Genomic DNA, 20,479 nt, shown 5'->3' on the forward strand with positions numbered 1-20,479 from the left:
CTCTGTTTATGTCTGCCACTTCAAATCCTTTCTCCTGGCTTAGCTTTCTTATTTCACAATTTACAGCCACAACGTCCTTGGCAATTGCTCCGTTCCTTCCTTGCACCTCCGGCACTGTGCATACCGCGATCTGGACTTGCTGTGCTATCGCCCTTAAATCGTCCACTCCCTCCGCTAATCTTTCCACTACTTTTGCAGCTTCACCATTCAACACATCATTTAGCCCCGCCGCTACCACTACCAAATTGCGCTCTGCAACATTCTCAGAAAGCTCGCTTTTTGTTTCTTTCAGTACTGCGTCCATTGTCCTGCCTGGGAACGTCCCGACTGCTACCCGCCTATCGCCCTTTGCACGCTCCATTATAGCTCTTTTGCACCTCCTCATATTTGAATCACCACCGATAAGTACTAGGGCATTCTTTCCCTCCCTCCTAACTTCCAGGTTGTGCTTATCATTGGCTATAAGCTCATTCCTTGGGGTTAGCTTGTTCCCCTCCTCTCCTCGCGCTCGCTGGCGCCCCTGTGGCTGCAGCGTCGCCTCCCGCGGGGTGTGTTGCGCTGCTTCGCTATAACTACGCCGACTCACCGGCGGCGAGCTGACTACCGCTTGCTCTGCCACCCTGCCCCCGACTTCGCATGCAGGGTCTACCCTACTTTCTGTGTTTTTGCCCCCGGCTTGGTGTCCCGACCCATCATTCTCCGCTGCGCGCGTCTCAAGCGCATCGAGCCGCCTATGCAGTTCTGCTCTCCTTTCCTTCTCTTCTCCAAGCTCGGCCACGGTTGTTACTAATTGCGCGGCCTGCACCGCTTCCACCTTGACCAACTCGGCGACTTTCGCCTGCAAAGCTAACCGCCTCTCCCGCTCCTCCCTCAGGTCTGCTTTCAGCTCCTCGAACTTGGCTGTCCAATTTCCTTTCAGTTTTTGTACTGCTTCCCTGACCCCTTCGCACAGCCTGCACGTAAAGCTAGACTCCTCCGCGTCTGCTAAGCTCTGGAAACTGGTCTCGTCGAGGGAGCACCAGCGCAGGCACTCGTCGCACTGCACTTGCTCCGCGTCCCCCGCGGCCTTCCCTTTCTTTGGTCTCATCGTTAGGCCTACGTCCTTAGGCTCAACGAGCACGTCCGCCAAATCACTTCGAAGAGCTAGCTGAGATAGTTAAATAGGCCTATCAAATAGGTCCCGCCTAGCACCTAGGCCTAACGAAGGAAACCGCCAGACCTAGACAAAGCCGGTACGTTTACCACGCTTACCGCGAATTCAAAATTTGCGCTCCTGCTCCATGCAAAATAAAACACTTCAAAAACATCAGCTAATAAGAAGAAAAAAAGACTATTTAGCTACGAACGAACGAAACAATTAAAACCAAGGCATAGCAATTTAATTAAGGAATTAAATTAAGGAAGCTGAAAGCCTCAGCGATATTCCATAGAGGAGAAGCGTCCAATGAACCAATTACAAACAAGGAGTCACAAAGGCAGAAAGAAACAAGGAGGCGAGCGATGACATGAACGAGACGTGAAATGAAATAAGCTAAACCAAATAGACACAGAGAGTGCAGGTCTAAACAACGTTCGCGAAGCACACCTGCGGACAAAGCGCAGAAACCGTTACGCAACTAAGAAAGCAGTCTTTGCTACGTGTGTTAATTTAGAACTCTCATTGATTTTGCTGCATAAGAGATAGTTTTCTGGACACCAAGCCACACGATGCCTCTTCCTTTTTTTTATGGAGGCTGTGGAGGGAGCCCTTAAAGGGAGTAAGAACGATGCTGGCGGAGAACGTGCGCGAAAGGTTATCTCTTTTTGAGCCGACTGCACACCGCTATGACGCTGATGGTCATGAGGCACCGGAGTCGTCCTTTCTCTCCTTCTGTCGCCACGCCTTTTCTTTCAAGCAGCTGACAGAGGATTAAGTCGTCGACTTCCGGCCCTGCATACGGACTGTTGCTGATTGCGATTGGATTCGACAAACTTTATTGAAGGCTGTCCAATCCAATGTTCCTCGACATTCTCGGAGTAAATATTTTTTTTTTGTATGATTCTTTTTTTCGAGTTTCTCTCCAAGCGCTGGGGTAGGTAACAGCGGCGTAAGCCCGGACAACCTTTACACGAATCCCCGTATCTCTACTGTCCACTCATTCCGTTCGTCTCTACTGCGCAGCGATAAGAGACCTCAGACAGGCTATCTCGCAGCGAGTGCGACGATAAGCACGGAACAGGGAGCTCGGACCGTATTTTCGCCCGGAGAACACGGCCTATTTACCGCTCATTCGTACGGCGGCAAAAGAGAGAGAGAGGGACAGGGATTGCTTTCAATTGAAACTGCCAACGTTTACCACAACCTCCTCCAAGCGAAGAGCGAGAGATGAGACGAAACAAACAGAATAAATACACACAACGAACACTTAGACCCACCCGAATAAAAAGTATCTACAACAGAAATGTGACTTGTCCGCTATACCAAGAGACTTTAATCGATCACCGGTTATCTGCTCTGCGCATGACATATCATTAAATATATTAATTCCATTTACCCGCACTCGATTTGAAATTCCTACTGTCGTTCTCCTGTGTCAAACGTTACGGCCAGATTTTAGTCGCGTGTGTATTATTATTATTATTATTATTATTATTATTATTATTATTATTGTTGTTGTTGTTGTTGTTGTTGTTGTTGTTGTTGTTGTTGTTGTGTCATTCGTCACGTCGCTCGCAGCTTACATTCAGGTTTCTGTTATCCTCAAACTTTCGGTTCCTCAGAGTAACGCTCTCAAAATACACTGATCGCACACATTTTAATGCGAAAGCTTTATATACCTGTATGCCTCAGGAAGCGAAAAATCGGGCAAGCGTCGGGCGTTAGTGTCCGATGGTACCGAAACCCAGGTGACCAAGTGATGACGTCACGGTCCCGGTGCTGGACCGGCTGCGGCTCGCACTGCGAAATGCTGGGTGGCGTCGTGGCCCACACCCAAAAAATTGACTCTGCCCCATTCGAAAATTGAATTGACCAGCATTCAAAACCGAGCTGGCCGACTCCCAAAATTGACTTGGCGCACTCCTACAGTTTGGGTGGCCCACCCCTAAAATTGACTTTGCCCAGTTCGAAAATTCAGTTGACTCACTTTCAAAACGGACCTGACGCACTCCCAAAATTGACTTTGTCCAATTCGAGCACATGACTAAGTGAAAAGTATCGCGCGGAACAGTCATGCTGCTTTCTGATTCAATGCATGTAAGGAGACTTGAGTGCCTCTGTAACTTTTTTTTCAAGCATATCTGTGAGCAGCCGACCATAATTTGTGAGTGCCTCTCAAATCCGCCCCAGCTCATTGCTGTTCCTTAGAATATTTGTTTTTTGTGATTACGTCGGGTCTCTCGTACCAAGATGAACTCACTCTCTGGCAGCTGCGATTAGCTGACGAGCAATCACGAATTCTTTCTCTTCTATAGCCCCCCTCCCGCCCAAAAACAGAAGGGGGAGGGCGCTGCTGAGGGCGGCAGGGCATTAGATGGAGTGATTAAATTACGAACTATGCATACACATTATGAGCTGGGCTGTCATGGGACAGATGTGAATAGTGATCGTTGGGAGAAGCCTTCGCAGTGTATCTAAATAGGCTGCTGATGATATAATGATGAATGTGATGATAATGACGGTGATTACCCAAAATTGAGGACATATAAGGAGCCCCCACGCACTTCAGATTATATTAAGGCGAATGACAACAACTGCAAGATCTATGGAGTCACACAGAGTTGCACAGGATACATTAAATAAAATACATTTGTCAGTCATTGCGCTGTTGATTTTTTGAAACACTAAGAAATGAAAACCATTCCACTCTGTGAAGATGGAATGGCAGCGAAAGCTGACGACAGTCAAAGCACTCAAACGGAAAGCAAAGTGCTTTCCCTGCCATTCCATCTTACCAGAGTGGAATGGCTTTCATTTTTTTGCGTTGCGAGTCTGGCGCCGTTGCTCGTTCGGAGGTGCCCGGGCTCGCGATTTTCATTTTCGTTGAGCATCGCGGGAACGTTCTTCGACGGTGGTCGTTTCGCGCCGGCGCCATTTACATTATCGTTGCTGTTCCCTCCGGCGTTCCTAGTACGCATGCTGTTCTTCGGATGTACGAACTATACGTGTCCGCCTCACCGATAAGACAGCTCTAGAATGGCTCACACCCCCTTAATCAATGGCTCATACCCCCGTAGACGCGGCCTCCCAATTACGACGACAGAGGAGAAGTGAATTCTACGCTGGAATGATGAGCGGCAACGGAGCCAGCTGTGGAAGACGACGATGACGACGAACGCGCGAGCAGGGGCACTAGCAGGTTTGCGAGGTTGGCGGCGAGAATCTTTAAAGTCATTTGCGAAAAATTTGTACAGAACATTTCTTTAGAAAGCATCTGTTCTCACCCGTATGCCTGGGACCTCTTTGGGTCCCACGTGTGACAAGAATAGTTCAAGGGCGCATTACAGGTTCCCAAGCCAACAGGGGCATGCGCCATTGAACTTGGACACTTTCTTCGCTATCACCAGGATCGGCCCACACAATGACTTTTTCTGTTGCCGGACGCCGAGAAAAACTACGGAAGGTTAGTCATATGCAGCTTTCGCTGTACAAAGAAATGTGAAGAACCAACTCGCTTGCTATCCAAGAATGCGTTTAGCATGCTTTGGGAGGTGGTTACTTGTGGCACTGGGTTGCACTTAGTGTTATGGGTGCGGCTCCCCTTAGTTCCTACCCGTACGCGGGAGCCAACGGGTGCATCGAGCACCACTTCCTCTAGGACCATTTCGGAACTCGGTGTAGCGTATGGGATCAGAGGCGCAGCGTCTCAAACGATAGCGTCTGCGCATTCGACCAGGGGCGCAGCGTTCCTATGGCAGCGTATCAAAATGCTAGCTGTCACGAGGGAAGAATGCGAAAATGCTTCCCTTACTACCGGTACTGGTACCACCGGGATGACTGCACGGTGGTACCATACCACTGCGCAGTTTTTACCGCTGTGTGGGACTGCATTATCTTCGGGATCGGCAAACGAAAACGGTTAGACGCAAGAAACTGTGGTTGGTTCCCAAAGAAAGCTAAACGTTTTGACATACGCAAATGCCATGTAAAAGCTAAAATCCCCCCCCCCCCCCCCTATTGATTCTTCAGCACAATTCAACTTCATGTGTGTTGAAGCACAAAGTGTCGATTAGCGTGTGGTGTATTCCGGCGAGCATCATCGAAGAGTCGGCTATATTTCAAACCTCCGCCCATTCGCTTCAAAGTGCGCCAAGCAGGAGAGTCCTCATTACCTGCTAGAGTGCAAGTTTCGGTCACGTGCTCTCGTTCGCGGCTTCGCTCAAGCATGCCGTCTAAGCTCACCTTTTTTCGTTCCGCCGCTTTCTAGTCTATTCGTCTTTCCTCGTATGTGTGCTCTTCTGAGTTGACGTCACCTAACTTAAAGAAATTGACTGAAATACAGTCTAAGTAACTGTCAGTCGAAAATCCTGGCTCGCGTAATCTGAGACGGCAAATTAAGAGAAAACATCGACACTAACTGGTGCTGGCAAAGCTACGTGCTTCGTGTAGTTGCCTTAGTTGCGCTTCTTTCGCGATTGCCTTCCCAAGGGGCACCAAATATTCGTGTGAAGCTCCGCACAGCGGCTTCTCAGGAGACAGTGCTGCGATCGCACAAGATCATGACAGATAGAGAGAGAGAGAGAATGGATTTAGTTACATGAAGGCATGAGCTAGCTTGCCCTGTCCTGCTACTCTGTACTAGTGAATTGGAGAGGGAGAAGGAGAGGATTGATGAGGGATGAAGAGGGTCTTGAATATATACAATTACTGTCGTCTTTCTCTTTCCCTTAAGCCTGTGGGCACTTTCTCCAAGAAATGAACTGCTACTACACTAAAGACAATATCAAAAGCAGCCCAAACTAGCACAAGGAAATGAAATGACCACCTCGTCATAGTTGCGGTTCTGAGCTGTCCGAATTTCACTTCTGATGCAGCTTGACCCGTCATCCCCCCCCCCCCCCCCCCTACACAAAAAGAAAGAAAGAAAAGAAAAAAATTCTTACGGAGCAAATATTCGTGATACCACATGCGAGCCAATCAATACTTTGAGCATATCATTAGCGATGGCGACGCACGGCCAATGGCAGACAATTCTCACGAAAAGAAGCTCTGAGAATTTGGCCTCCGTTATTTCTTAGTCCGCAGGTGCGCTTAGCCACAAAGACCACTTGCACAACTAATGAAGTCACTGCTGTTCATTAATATAAAGACGAAGTATGAACTGAGCATGATATAACATTAATCTTCCAAGGGTCTACGTCTACATATTGCCCTCGTCTATAACATGCGGTTGCATCATTCCAATGCACTAATCACATCTTCCATCTCGTAAAACACCTACGCCCATATTCACAAAAAGGTTCTTACCCCGAAAGTGTTGGTAAGAGCAGTTGCCACCCGAACGTGTATTAGCAGAGGCGGCTGGCCTATGGCAAAGAGCACTTACACACGAAAAGCTTCGTGAATTACACCCCCGAGTTGTACGCACACTCGCCGATTAAGAATGGGCTGTTCGTTCATAAGCATGGCAAAGAGCCTTGCGTGAAAGCATATATATGTATATATGTATATATATGCTCCTGCTTTCACCTTGTTCTCGTTTTGCTCATAGTGTTATACAGATGTATGTATGACATAAATGAGCGCATGTTCTACATGCGGAACACACCTTCACAGCAACGTTACAAGAACAAAGAAAATCCCATTTATGCCGCTTTAGCGCGAGGGCGTTCAAACGAGGGACGTTGAATGTAGAAAAGAACACATAAGAGGGACAGTCAACAGCGGCTCAGATAGAAGACGGATGAGGTCCTCTTGGGCACTTTAGTGCATCCTGTAGTTTGTTGTTTACACTGGACAACTTTCGGGATCGGCCCACATTACAATTCATTTTCATTTTACGTTTTCATTTTGGCCCTTTCGCGTTAATTAAGCGCTATTAGTGCTCCGTACAGAGCTCTACACTAGCTTGGCGCGTCTTTTTCGATCCAAGATTCATTTTGAGGATTTCTTCATTTTCCTGCGTGCACTAGGCCTCAAATCGTCTAATTTGACGAAACGAAAGTGGCCCGATACCTAGATTTGACGAACCCTAAATCAATCGGACGTCTCTCCAAAGAAGAGAGAGAGAATTGATTGGAAGCAAGGCAGATAGGTTGGCCGCCTGCGCTCTCGTGCTCTAGCCTGCTAAAGTGCTGTCAGAAATGGTAAATATAAACCGGACACCGTTGCCCCAAAAGAATGTCCGATCGCCGTGCCATAGCGGCAACTGGCCATCGGCCCGATGGGAAGTAGCTAGGCGTGGTCGGCGTGTCTCCCGAAGTTGCTCCTTAATTTTTTATCCTATTACCACCTGGTTCGTGGCCTATCGCGCACAGTGGGTTTGCGCCAGTAAATAAGTGATCATCATCATCATCAACGGCGCCAGGCAGCGGCCGGCGCGATGCTGTCCCTGGTCCGGGTCGCGAGGAGCCTCGGGTCGCGGCAGCCGTCGACGCGGCTGCTGCCGCTGCTGCTGAGGGCCTCGGCGCCGCCGTTGGCGACACGGACGCGACCGCTGTGCCGTAATGCCGACTCTCTTCTGCCTGCAACCGCAAGTCACACGGGGGCGATTCTCGTGCGTATCTTCGGCGCGACGTCGGCGCCTCTTCGGTGGCGACGCACGATGGCGATCTCGATCTCGATGTGGTCTTCCCTTCCACCGGCCTGATAAGGCCCCAGGCGAAGTCCAACTGTCTTGCTTTCTGATTGGTCCTCGCGCGCCGTGAAGCGGAAGTGCCGGCGCCTCGCCGAAGAAACATCGGGAATGGGTGTTGCCGATTTATCGCACCGCGGGTTCTCGTGCAGGTATCAGTTGTAAATGGTGTGTCGTGTACATAGTTCGGGTGAGTGAAGCCGGTCGTCTGTGCTCAGAAACCTGCGACAGTAGCAAGGGGCCACTTGTTTCTCGTCGGTATCGGACGGAAACTACAGCTTGATCACGCGGAAAGGGGCTCGTGGTCAAGTAGATGAGGAAGTGGCATATCGCAGACGTGCCTCACTTGGTTATATTTCACGCCGTAAGGGAAGCTGCCAATTGACTAACACACCCGCCCATGCTGAGACGGTTTACGAGCACAGGTGAATCGGAAAAGACAACACATACAATTACGACAAGAAGGGAACGATGTAGGTAAAAAAAATTATTAGTAATAAGCGCTCATTTATCCTGCCATTATTTTACACACCTCAAGGCAGGCCAATGGCATTCATTGTCACCCTCTTCCGCCAGCGCTAACGGCGTGCTGTACACTCTCGCAGGCACGGCCGCACTGCAGCGGCAGCAGCAGAAGCAGACGCAGCTCAGCGTGGTCACCGCGCTGCCCACCGGCGCGCAGACGGTCAAGGTGATCTTCAGCGATGACGAGGCGTGCGAGGTCAACTACATCTGGGTAAGCCTGCCGTACCGCACACGATCGCGCCGTGCGAACGCATACAACGCTGTACGCACAAACTATCGAAACCATAAATTACATCCAGAGGAAGAAAATAAAGTAGGAGGGAGCAGCAGTGGCGTCGCCCGGCAGTGGCACACTGGGCATGTGCACCTCCCCCCCCCCCCCCCCGCTCTCGCAATTTGCTTGTTATTAGAGAGTTTTAGAATAGGGGCCCCAAACGTTTTGGGGCCCCAAAGAAATAGCGTCGAAGCCACTGCGCATGCGCGAGACGCAAACTGCGTTTGGGTTTTGCGTTGGGAACGCTATTTCACCGATTTAGCGGGAGCTCAAATAGCGTTCCCAAAAGCTTTGCGTCAACAAACATGGCGGCACCCATCGAAGCGACGGCTCTAACCTAGCACCAAACTGGGTTCGATTCGCGGTAATGCGTGAAGTTCGCAAGCTAGGAGAAGTGACTGCAGTTATCGCTTTCTCTCAACTAGCGTGTGTTATGAAGATTGATTCATTAGACGCCGCTGATTCCGAATTCGAGTGTGGATATTATGGCTCGTAGGCCTAACACGGCTAAGCTTGGCTGGTGAAGGCACGTAAAGTTGGTTTTGTGGCTCCAAACTAAGCACAACCAATTGTTTGCTGCTTGAAAAATAACCTCTAAATTGTAATTAAACGCGAATACACGCAAGTCAAAATTACTATGCATATCTTAAGATGGTATATTTTATTTAATTACTTTTAATCGTTTTTCTTAGACGCCGTAGCGGCGCTGTCAGCGCAAGACGCAATCTGCAAACGCAAAGCCCTATTCTAAAGCTATTCACTCCTGCGTGCCCCAACGCTAACACCCGCAAAGCTCTTTGGGGCCCCAAAATATTGGGGCCCCTATACTAAAACTCTCTATTATGTCCCTTCGTCGCTCCCTAAGTCCCCCTCCCAGGACAAGGGGGGCACCCGCCCCCCTCCGAAAAAAATTTCTGCCTACGCCACTGGGACGGAGCATTAAGTCACGCGGTCAGCCTTGGCAAGCCAACTCTCTGTTAAGCGATCCTCTTTGCTGTTTACCTCGCAGTATCGTCGCAACACCCGACTTCTGAGATTTGGCGTATGCCCGAGAATGTTTGGTTCCCTGTAGCTTTTTTTTTTAACAGATGCGTACTTGTTCAGTTGTGCTTCCGTCACTCTGCCTGCGGAGCTGGAAGCCCACCGCGCGCTCTGACGTGACGATCACGTGTTGGGCCGAGTCATGTGGCTTCGATCGTGCTGCGCAATGTTCCGTCCTAGTTCTTTCCTTCCCCCGTGGCTGTAACACATTTGCTTAGCTCAACCATATCGGGGTTGCTATACTGCGCACTGTCAAATTCCTCCGTATTGTCAAATTCTGTAAGCGCACTTTTTGAGCCCATCGAGACGCCGTGGCAGTCCTTTGACCGACAAGAAGTAGCAAGATGGCCAATTCAACCATATGGGGGAATTTTAGAATTTGTAGGTTACCACCACAGGTCTACCACCATTGTCTTCACCGAGCTTGCAAATACTGGTTCTCAGCGATTCTGAATATTATCGATTTAAACTTAAGCAAGTATTTAGGAGAGCAGAAAGTTCGGCTAGTTGGTTGAAATGCATACTGAAAAAGTTTGCGCGGAGGCACGGGACAAGCCGAGAAAAAACAAGGAGGAGCGCCAACTCAGAACTGTAGTTTATTCCAAACACATACACGAATAAATAGGAAAACCGAAACAGAACAGAACAAGACTATCATGTTCATGTAACAAGGCTATCAGTTTCCTAGCCAACTCAAACGGGTACACGGGGTAACACGTGATGTTCAATCATGATAGCATTGTTTTGTTCTGTTTCGGTTTTCCTATTTATCCGTGAATCTGTTTCCAATAAACTTCAGTGGTGAGTTAGCGCTCGTCCTTGTGTCTCCGCGCAAACGTTTTCAGTATGCATTAAACGAGTATGTCGAGCTGTTGATCAATCGGAACGTTGACATCCACCTAAATGTGGCCTGACGCAGTTATTCACTGCCGCGCCGAGTGCAACACAGTGACGCCATATAGCAAACACATTGTAGCTTTTTTTCTCGAGCAAAGTGGCGACCACCGGCAGTGACGACGCTTCAGTCGGAACAAAGTGAGTACGAAAATGCGTAAAATACACTGGTGCCCTTCGTTTGCGAGAGCAACGGCCAACCCACACATTAGGCCAAACCTTTGGAGTCTGAATGCGGCACAGTTCATTATTACACTGAAGCCAGCGTGCCGAAAGCAAATGGTATGTACTTAAGTTACTGCGGTATTTTCCTCGTACAACGACACGACGCACCATGCAGTGACTTTCTGTTAATACGGATTTGCGAGCTGGTAAGCTGACGCCTTGTTAGCTGAAACGCCTTGCTGACGAAATGACGCTATTTAATTGCTGATATTTGCCAAGCCAGTTGTATATGCTTGTTTTGCTCATTCGAAACATACGTACCCTTGACCAGTCGACGACCACGCCATTGATGGCCAGTTCCCGGTGGTTGGGGTTATTCAAAATCATTTATCCTTCTCCCTATTCCCAGACCTTTTTATTCATCAGTGGCCGATGGTGTCGGTATGATTTTAACCGTCGTGGCTGGCCAGCTTTCGTTCTGGCGGAATGGCGTCTCCTTCGAAGGAACTTCGCCAGTTAGGCTCTTGGCAACATATAAGTCCTTCTGGCAATATATTAACTAAGTGTGTTTAGAAAAGGTCAAGCTGGGCAGGGGAGACGACGACGAAGTTCGAAGGAGGCTTGTGGGCTTTTATGGGTCCGTCTTTTTCGAAGCTTCCGAGCCTTTTTTGGTCACCTAGTGGTGCAAATTTGATATCATTGGATCCGTGAAGAAGAGAAGATTCAGCGGATACCTGATTTTGAGGTGGGCCACCCCTTTTTTGGACTTCATTGGAACTTTTGTGCTCACGCCACGCTGGCCGAGAGCTAGCGTCTGGTAGACCTAGCGTGGCATGGCAGCAATGCACGTTGAAGGGGAAGTGCTCCCGGCGGAGGACTTTACTGAAGACCTGGGATGGTGGACAGTGTCCAGCCGAAAATCTAGAACTACGACGAGGCATGGATTGGGTGACGGCGGTTCGCCAAGCGAGATGCCTGAACGACGGGGCGCAGGTGAACGGCGCGGAGGCTCGGCAATCAAGAATCGCATTGTGAAGGCGTCGCGCATGCCACCGATGCCACAAGAACACATCAAAATAGTCATTCGCCCACGGGGTGGACTGAATTTGGAGAAAGTTAGCTCTACAGCGGTGGGCAAGGCAATCGTAGAGGCGGCAGGCCTCGGTATTGAGCAGATTAGGGAAGATGTTATTTGCCCGAACTTTATGCAAAATATCTTGGTGGCTAGTACGCCAGAAAGGAGCAACGCTGAACGATATGTGAGACTCAGGTCAATCAGAGTGGCAGACAAGGATATTGAAGTCAGTGCGTACGAGACGGCCCCACACACTACGTGTAAGGGCGTCATTCGCAATGTAGACATTATGGATGGCCCCGCGACACTTGAGCGGAACATTGTTAACGATCGCAATCCGCTGGCTATGGCGGTCAAACGAATCAAAAACACAGGATCAGTCATCGTTGTTTTCGACGGGTTAAATGTGCCCAATTTCGTCAGATATGGGCCAACTCTGGTACGGTGCTTCCTGTATCGAAAGCAGTTGGATGTATGCTATGTGTGTGGCAAGCTTGGACATCGGGCGGATGTCTGCCCAGCGCCCGATTGTTTTGAATGCCGAGGATGCGGGGCTCGGAACCCTGAAGAGGATCACAACTGTGTGCCTTGTTGCAAGCTTTGTGGCGGACGACACCTGACCGCGGATAAACAATGCAGACAACGATACCAGCTTCCCTACGTCGTGCGTGTTCAACGACAGGAGAGAGCCAGGGCGGAGCTAACGGCGGAACAGGAGGCAGCCGAGATGGTGCAGCTGGTGAGCGCCCGCCAACGCTCTAAGGGACGCTCGCGCTCTAGGAGCCGCTCCAGGTCGAGGCAGCGGCCACCGACTGGGACTCCTACGACCAGGAGCTGATCCGTTTCTATGGAGGCGCGGGTGCGCTTTCCTGCAGCTGGTGGCGGCGACGGCGCAGCTGGGAGCCAGACCACCTGGGCTGACAAGGTCAAGCGCCAGGAGCATGTAAATGGTAATAAGGATAGGGATAGGACTTCGCAATTGGAGAGAGAGAATCGTAGCTTAAAAGCAGCCATTGACGGGCTTATCAAAGAGATAGCTGAACTTAGGAACGGCTTACCTTCCGGTAACAGCGATAGCTTAAGACTGGCTAGGAAACATGATGACTCGGTTGAGGTACCAAGGTCTGTGGAGGTCGCAGAACAGAACATGGCGGACGAGGAGACGCCTGCTCCGAAAAAGAGGGCCCTATCCTCGACCGAACGGATTCAGGGCAAAGTCGGTTCCGAGCTTAAAGCAATGATGGCCACATCGCAAGAAAGTGTAAATCAGATCATTAGTAGACTGGAGCGGATAGAAGAACGGGAAAATATCACGGATCAGAGATTAGGCAAAATTGAAATATATCTAAACGAGACAGTGGTCCCTGTTATGGAGCGGGAGTGCACTCGGCCGCTAGCCCAGCAGGGTAAGCCGCCGAGTGGACTTGAGCTCGAAACTAGTTCACCAAATTTCCGTGGTCAAGATGGCTCTATTAAATAGTTCATTTAGTATTTGGCAGTGGAATTGTAGGGGGTACAATCATAAGAAAGTGTCTCTGCAGCAGTTTGTTAGAACGCATGGTGTCAAGCCTCAAGTTATCATGTTACAGGAAACACTGACGTCTAACGTGACCTTAACTAATTTCAAAGCGGAAGTTAAGGATAACGAACAGGGCAGAGGACTCGCTACTCTCATTAATAGGAGGTTGCCGTATATTAGACATGATCTTCACATGGCAGATTGCAAGATTGAATATATTATGGTGGAAGTAATCTTAAGTCGGCAAAGGTCATGTCAGAGGAGCGTTTACCTGCTTAACCTGTACAGTAGCCCCCGGGACACAGGAACAGGAATAGGAATAGCTTTATTTCCATCTACTTGATGGAGGAGGCTGCAAGTAAAAGCTGCTCCAGTAGGCAGCTTGACGAGGCCCGCAGCCCCCTCTACAGAACAGCATACATGCAAACACATATGCATCATACATACATATATACACATACACATATACATATGTATACATACAAATATATACACATACTCGTATATACTCTCATGAACCCACATACTCGCATATACACATGCACACCCATATCCATACAGAGCCACTGGTGACTAAACCAAAAATACTTAGGGTAGCTTGTGTGGTTCTCGTGGTCAATACAAATGAGACAAGAATACGCCTTTGAATATTATATACACACATATATACACACACACATGCATTCATATACCCGTATATGCATACGCACTCGTATGCATATCTACACACACACACATATACAGAAGCATATATACACACTTTATATACATACTAGCCGAGAGGATGTACGCTCAACCAGTAATTTAAAAATCCTGCATATACAAGTCTCTCAGTTGTTGGGCCGTTATTTGGGTGATATCAACGCCTAGATTATTATATTTATTTAGAAGCATTGGCATTGTGTGTGACAGCTTTTCCCTTAAATAATTTGTTCTGGGTGTGACCACCCGCCATATCTCTTTATGACGGGTAACATAAAATTTGTCATTAAGTTCAAGGTTAGAAAGTTCTCGTAGAAAGGAGCAGTTAAGTTTTACTTCCCGCCTAAATGCAGTTGTTAACTTGTACTGGTACAACTTTAACACAGAAATTATGTTGGCTTCCTGAAATAAGTTTATAGTATGGGAGTTGTAGGGGACATTAAAGAGTAGCCGAACAAACTTCTTTTGCGAGACAAGTAGTTTATGCAAATTAACAAAGGTAGTTGTACCCCATACCAATAAGCAATAATAGAGGTACGAATAAAAAAGCGAGTTATAAATGAGAAGTTTAACTTTAAACGGCAATAGTGATTTACATTTCCACGTCACGCCAATGACCCTAGATAACTGGATTGTGACTGCGTCAATGTGTTCGTCCCAGAGCATATTACTCGAAAACGTTACGCCGGGAGTTCTCATACTAGTAACCATTTCTATCGTTTTTTCCCCGTACATAATGTTAATATTTGAATTCACTGGCTTATTTTTAGGCCTAAAGAGCACAGCTTTGGTTTTGTTTGTATTTATTTCTAATTGGTTCATTATTGACCAGTCCCTCAGCTTAGAGAGCATGAGGTTCGTTTCATACTCTATATCTGTACAGTTTGTTCCTGAAACAAATATACTGGCGTCATCAGCATACAGGACATATTTCGCGTTTAGGTAAATATTAGTTACATAGAGTTACACGAAGCAGAGTTTCAAATCTCTCTTGACCAAGGCAACCAATCTGGCTAAGGATGCACCATTGCTTATTGGAGGGGACTTCAATGCACCATATCATGTGTGGAAGTATGTTTATAGCACTATTAAGGGGGAGAGACTATGGCAGCAGGCACTAGACTTGAATTTAACTCTGATTACAGACCCCTCGTATCCTACCAGATGTGGCACGTCGACATGTAGAGATTCTACACCTGATCTCACTTTTATTCGGGGGGTGGTGGATTCGTCCTGGTCCAATTCTAATATAGATTTTGGTAGCGATCATTACATACTTATGATTACTTTGGTAGTGGCTAATAAAAAGGAGCGCACATTCAGGATGGTTGACTGGAATGCATTTAGGAAACGAAGAGTGCAGAGAATCGAAGATGAGGGAAATGAGTTGACCTTGGAACAGTGGACTAGTCAGCTTAAAAGTGACGTTGAGGCGTCCACTAAAGAGGTTCAGACTGTTGGAATCGCACCGCTGGCACGAGTTGTTGGGGTCTCGGTGCTGACGCCCGTTATTGCCAATGGGTCGCAAGCCCCAAGGGTAGCGTTGGCCTGGCGGCCTGGGGCACTGGAAGCATCCGAAGGTCCCGGCAAAGCATGAGAAGACTGGTAACAGAACAACTTGTTTATTCTAACATAGCAAAAGAGCGGCCGGTCAGGTCGACCGAAGTGGAGAGACGGGAGAGCACGTAACTCAACAGTACAAATCGGAGCCTCTCTCCTGGCGTCCGGGGGCAGCTGCTCTTATACTCCCGGCGTCGCGGTCCAAAAGGGAAGGAGGGAAGGTCACGGGATGAAGGTCACGGGACGGCGCAGCAGGAGCCCACGACGGCGCGAACTGTCGGGCCGAGAGACCTGCTGAACCGAGTGTAGTGACGCATTGCCAACCCTCACCCACACGACGGCGCGAACAGTTGAGCCGAGAGACCTCCAGGCTCCTCATTCGGGGAACTCCGCTCCCCGGCTGCCGCGCTTTGACAAGCGAGGGCACACACACACACACGCACACACGAAGACACGTGGCACTGAAACACGCCTGGGCACGCTTGGCGGGTAGGCGTTGCGGCGGCGTCGGACGGGCCAAAATGTCCGCCGCTTTGAACAAAGCCCCGGCGTCCGTTGCATCCGCGCCGGCATTACCGCGCGTTGTAGGCGAAACGTAACAAGACCGATATTGACACGGAACACATGGATAGTCGCCTGGCACATTTGTTGGAAGCAAAGCAGTCGATGTTGGCGAGATGGAAGGGTCAGAGATTGAATAGAAGGCTTAGAAAGCGTATAGCAGTGGTTAATCAGGAAATTGAAGACCATTGTCGGGTACTGTGCAAGCAGCAATGGGATGAAGTGTGCAATTCTATTGATGGTCGCATTAAGAGGGGAGGCGCCTGGAGTTTGCTCAGACATTTACTAGATGAGACAAACACTAAGTCTAATGAGAGGACTGTGATAGGTAAGCTGGTCCGTCAGGCGTGTCGGGACTCCACGGAGCAGGAGTTGCTGAAGGATTTGGCTGAGAGATACCTTCCGTTGGAGACCTGGCACGATACACCTGACGTGATTTGGGAATATAGTGGAGACGAAAATGCAGCTATGGACGCGGAATTTACTGAAAGTGATATAAGGATGGCGCTGCAGAATCTTAATGGTCGATCGGCATCAGGGCCGGATGGCATTACGAATAAAATGCTACGGAATTTAGACGATGGGTCAATTGAGTTCCTTACGCGGCAGATCCATTGCCTATGGAAGGAAGGCTTTTTCCCGGAAGAGTGGAAACTTGCAACTACTGTTCTGATACCCAAACCTGGGAAGGCCATAGGGCTTGAAAATCTCAGACCCATTTCCCTGACGTCGTGTTTGGGGAAAGTTGCTGAGCATGCCATTTTAAATAGGCTAACGCGTTATGTTGAGGGCAATGGGGTCTTTCCGCACTCGATGATAGGATTTCGGCCCGGCCTCTCGACTCAGGATGCTATGATCAGGATTAAGCATCAGATCCTTGACCGGCGGACAAGGGATACTAAGGCACTAATTGGACTTGATGTGGAAAAAGCGTTCGATAAAATCCGACATTCTTTCATTCTACGGGTGCTATCGGACTTGAATTTGGGGCAGCGGCTTTTCCATTTTGTCAAGGCTTTCCTTACGGATAGAAGGACATGTCTCAGGTTTGGGGAGATAAAGTCGGAACTCTTTAAATTGGGTTGCTGTGGTACTCCGCAGGGATCCGTACTCTCGCCTATGTTATTCAATCTGGCGATGTCAAAGTTGGCTAATAGACTGGACACTGTCCAGGATATTGGCTATTCTATCTACGCGGATGACATTACTATATGGAGTGTCGGTGGTAGTGATGGAGAGCTTGAGGCTAGGCTGCAGCAGGTGGTAACGCTTACGGAGGAGTATCTGGGTCTCATGGGGCTCAAGTGCTCCACTAAAAAGTCGGAGTTGTTGATCTTTAAATCTAAGAAGCTAGGTCGAAGGCCGGGGGGGTTGGGTACCGGAAGTTGAGCCTTGCATTAGAATTCATACTAGGGAAGGGTCGGTGATACCCAAAGTTGAAGCAATCAGGGTCCTGGGTTTTGTACTTGAAACAAACGGATCGAACATTAGAACTATTCAGCGTATTACCAAGAAGACGGAGGAGGCCATAAAACTTATAAGAAGGATCTCTAATAGGCATAGGGGTTTAGGAGAAGAAGGTGCGATGCGCTTAGTTCACGCATTTATTATGTGTCATTTCTCGTATGTGGCAGCTATGCTAAATTAGAATAGGGGGGAGAAAAATAAATTGGAAGCATTAATCAGAAAAGCCATCAAGGCTGCGCTTGGTCTGCCTATGACTACGTCAAACGATATGTTGTTACAACTGGGTTTGCATAATACTTTAGATGAAATTGCTGAGGCTCAACGTACCGCACAGAGGGAGCGGTTGCTAGGTACACCAGCGGGTAGGTATATTTTAGAGTCAATTGAATAATCCGTGGCTGTGTCGCACGATAGGGCGCCCCTACACGAGTTGAACGTGAACCTTAGGGCAAATATCATGGTTCGTCCGTTTCCGCGGAATGTGCACACCGTGCACAATGTAGGGAGGCGGGTCGCGAGAGCTAGGGCTTTGTTGCGAGAGGCAAAGGATCAGGAGGAACAGTCTGCGTTTGTTGTCGCCGCATGGATTAATGGTAAAAATGCTTATTCGGTGGTGGTGGTAGATGGCAAAGAGAGCGTTAGAAATGCTGCCTCCATTTATACCAAAGATCCGGGGGTTGCTGAACAGGTGGCTATTGCTCTAGCACTAATTGATTCAAGAAGAGTTTTGGTGTTTAGCGACTCGTGATCTGCGATTACAGCCTTCTCGAGAGGACTTGTTGCGAAACTGGCTAACAGATTGCTACAGGGTAGGGATATCACTTCGCATACAGTTACTTGGTTCCCGGCGCAGTGGGGACAGTGGAGGGAGCCCCGCGTAACCTCAACGAGGTGGCGCACAGGGAGGCACGAGGATTAGTGTGCCGTGTACTCCCTGAAGGGGCTGGATCTCCCGCTCCTGAATACAGGGACCAACTGTTAACCTACAACGAAATCACCAAGCACTATTACTTAGGGCGCAGGGCATTCCCGCTGCCACATCCTAAATTAAATAGGCCGCAGGCGGTTACATTAAGGCTTCTGCAGACACGAACGTACCCTAACCCGGTCATCATGAATAAAATTAATCCGGACTGCGGGGTTTCAGTCTATTGTAGTAAGTGTGGGGGTTTGCTCGATTTACAACACATGCTGTGGCGCTGCTTGGCGTTGGCCGGTGATGGTTCTCGAGGTGAACAGTGGTGGCAGCGCATGCTGCACAGTGAAGTGCTGGCGGACCAACTCAGGGCTGTCTCCAGAGGGCCCGTGCGATGGCAGAGGGGCTCTGCCTCTCTGTACCGACGTGGGAGCGGCCCGCATCAGTCCCAGACTGATCCCTCAGGACCAAAATAAAGTTTTTCATACCAAGCTGGGCAGGACACAAAGAAGCAATCCTGTGTAGCTTCAGCCTATACACTGCATTTCGTATTTGATTTGTTTACAATTAATTATATTTCATCGCAGCATCATGGCTGTAAAGGTTGGGGCAAAACAGTGACGACGATGCTTGCACTGTTGTGGGCGTATTCCAGCCTATTGCACCGCGCAAACTTTACGCTGGTGGATAGTTCGCGACTGCCAAAACAGGCGCATTCCTATTAATTTTCGGATCTGTGAAACGACGCCATAGTCGCTTTGATGAGCATCGACGGGAAGATGTTGCAGAACCTGATCTTTACCTACAGCGTGAATAAAAGAGGCTCGATGCGAGGACGACGCGGTAGAGCGCACGTGTCGTGTAATCCTCGCTTAGTGTTCATTTAGTGCACAGTTTTTTTGTTTTTTTTTCGCGCTGTCGTGGAGAAGGAAACTGCCGGAGAGCACTTGCGCAGAACTTCGCCACCGCATCGACGAGTACTGCAGGGGAACCGGAGTGCACATCGCACATTCGTAGTGAATTAACCGAACCGCTGAGTGTTTTCTGCTCCTTTACGATGATCACTTGTGCGCGTAGGGGTGACAGTTCAGAAGCTTCCGCTTAAGACGCGGCGGCTTCATCGAATTGCGCGTTCCAGGACAGCCGCTTAACCACTGCGCGGACGGCCTCATTGCTGAGCGTCTGTGGCGTCCTACTACCGACAAAAAAAGGGATGGGCTAATTTTCTGGCAATGTTTCGATGGCAACAGAATGCGACAATACCCGCCTAGTGGGTACCCGTTTCGCGTTAAAGAACCCCAGATTGTCAAGATAGCATTCCCGGTTTACGCCTACCTGCTGGGTTCGCGGGCTCAATCCTGGCCGCGACCGGCGCATTTCGATGGCGGCGAAATGAAGAAACGCTCTTGTACTTAGGTTTAGGTGTATACGCCAAACAATCCCAGGAAGTCAAGATTAATGCGGAGTCTTCCTAATTATTACGGCGTGCTTCCTAATCGCATTGTTGTTTTGGAACGTTAACCTCAGAATTTATTGAATGATTCACGTCTGGGAGATGAGAGGTTTGGCAGTGGTTTGTGCTGGCGGCGCTGGGTTTTGGAGGTTTTGACTATCGTATTCTCCACATTGCAGCTTCGGGATAACTGCAACTGCTCCCACTGCATCCACCCGGACAGCAAGCAAAAGCTTGTGGACACGGCCGGTCTGGACTACAACGTGCGTCCGGTCAGCATGGAGGTCTCGCCCGATGGCAGTCTGGAGGTCACGTGGGGCGACTCCAAGGGCACGCACCACTCCTCCTACAACCCGCTCTGGTCAGTTTTCGCGCTCGTCTGCACGCTACACACCGCTGCCGCACAACTGTGCATCACGGAACCATGACGTAGCTCGTGCGGGCTGCTGATACGTTCACGCTTCAAGAAAACTGGCTTCGAGTAAAGACGCGGAGCTTAAAAAGAATGTGCCACACTTTATATATAAATAATTTTTCAGGCAGAATGGCATGTGA

General features: G+C 49.1%; 1 protein-coding gene across 5 annotated transcripts in view; it reads left to right on the forward strand.

The window, feature by feature from the left end:
* Positions 1-20,479, forward strand: part of LOC126530527 (gamma-butyrobetaine dioxygenase-like) — an 82,747-nt gene that overhangs the window by 45,748 nt on the left and 16,520 nt on the right. For 2 of the 5 annotated variants that reach the window (XM_050177796.3, XM_055070634.2), the window contains exons 3-4: positions 8,378-8,508; positions 20,104-20,285. In XM_050177796.3, the coding sequence (XP_050033753.1) occupies positions 8,378-8,508; positions 20,104-20,285 (313 nt within the window). Of the gene's footprint in view, positions 1-7,505; positions 7,642-7,922; positions 7,963-8,004; positions 8,246-8,377; positions 8,509-20,103; positions 20,286-20,479 lie in introns of those variants that run through there. The other 3 variants (XM_055070631.1, XM_055070633.1, XM_055070632.2) reach the window with 3 other exon arrangements.

The sequence above is a fragment of the Dermacentor andersoni genome, chromosome 4, assembly GCF_023375885.2.
Source record: "Dermacentor andersoni chromosome 4, qqDerAnde1_hic_scaffold, whole genome shotgun sequence".
Taxonomy (NCBI): Eukaryota; Metazoa; Arthropoda; class Arachnida; order Ixodida; family Ixodidae; genus Dermacentor; species Dermacentor andersoni.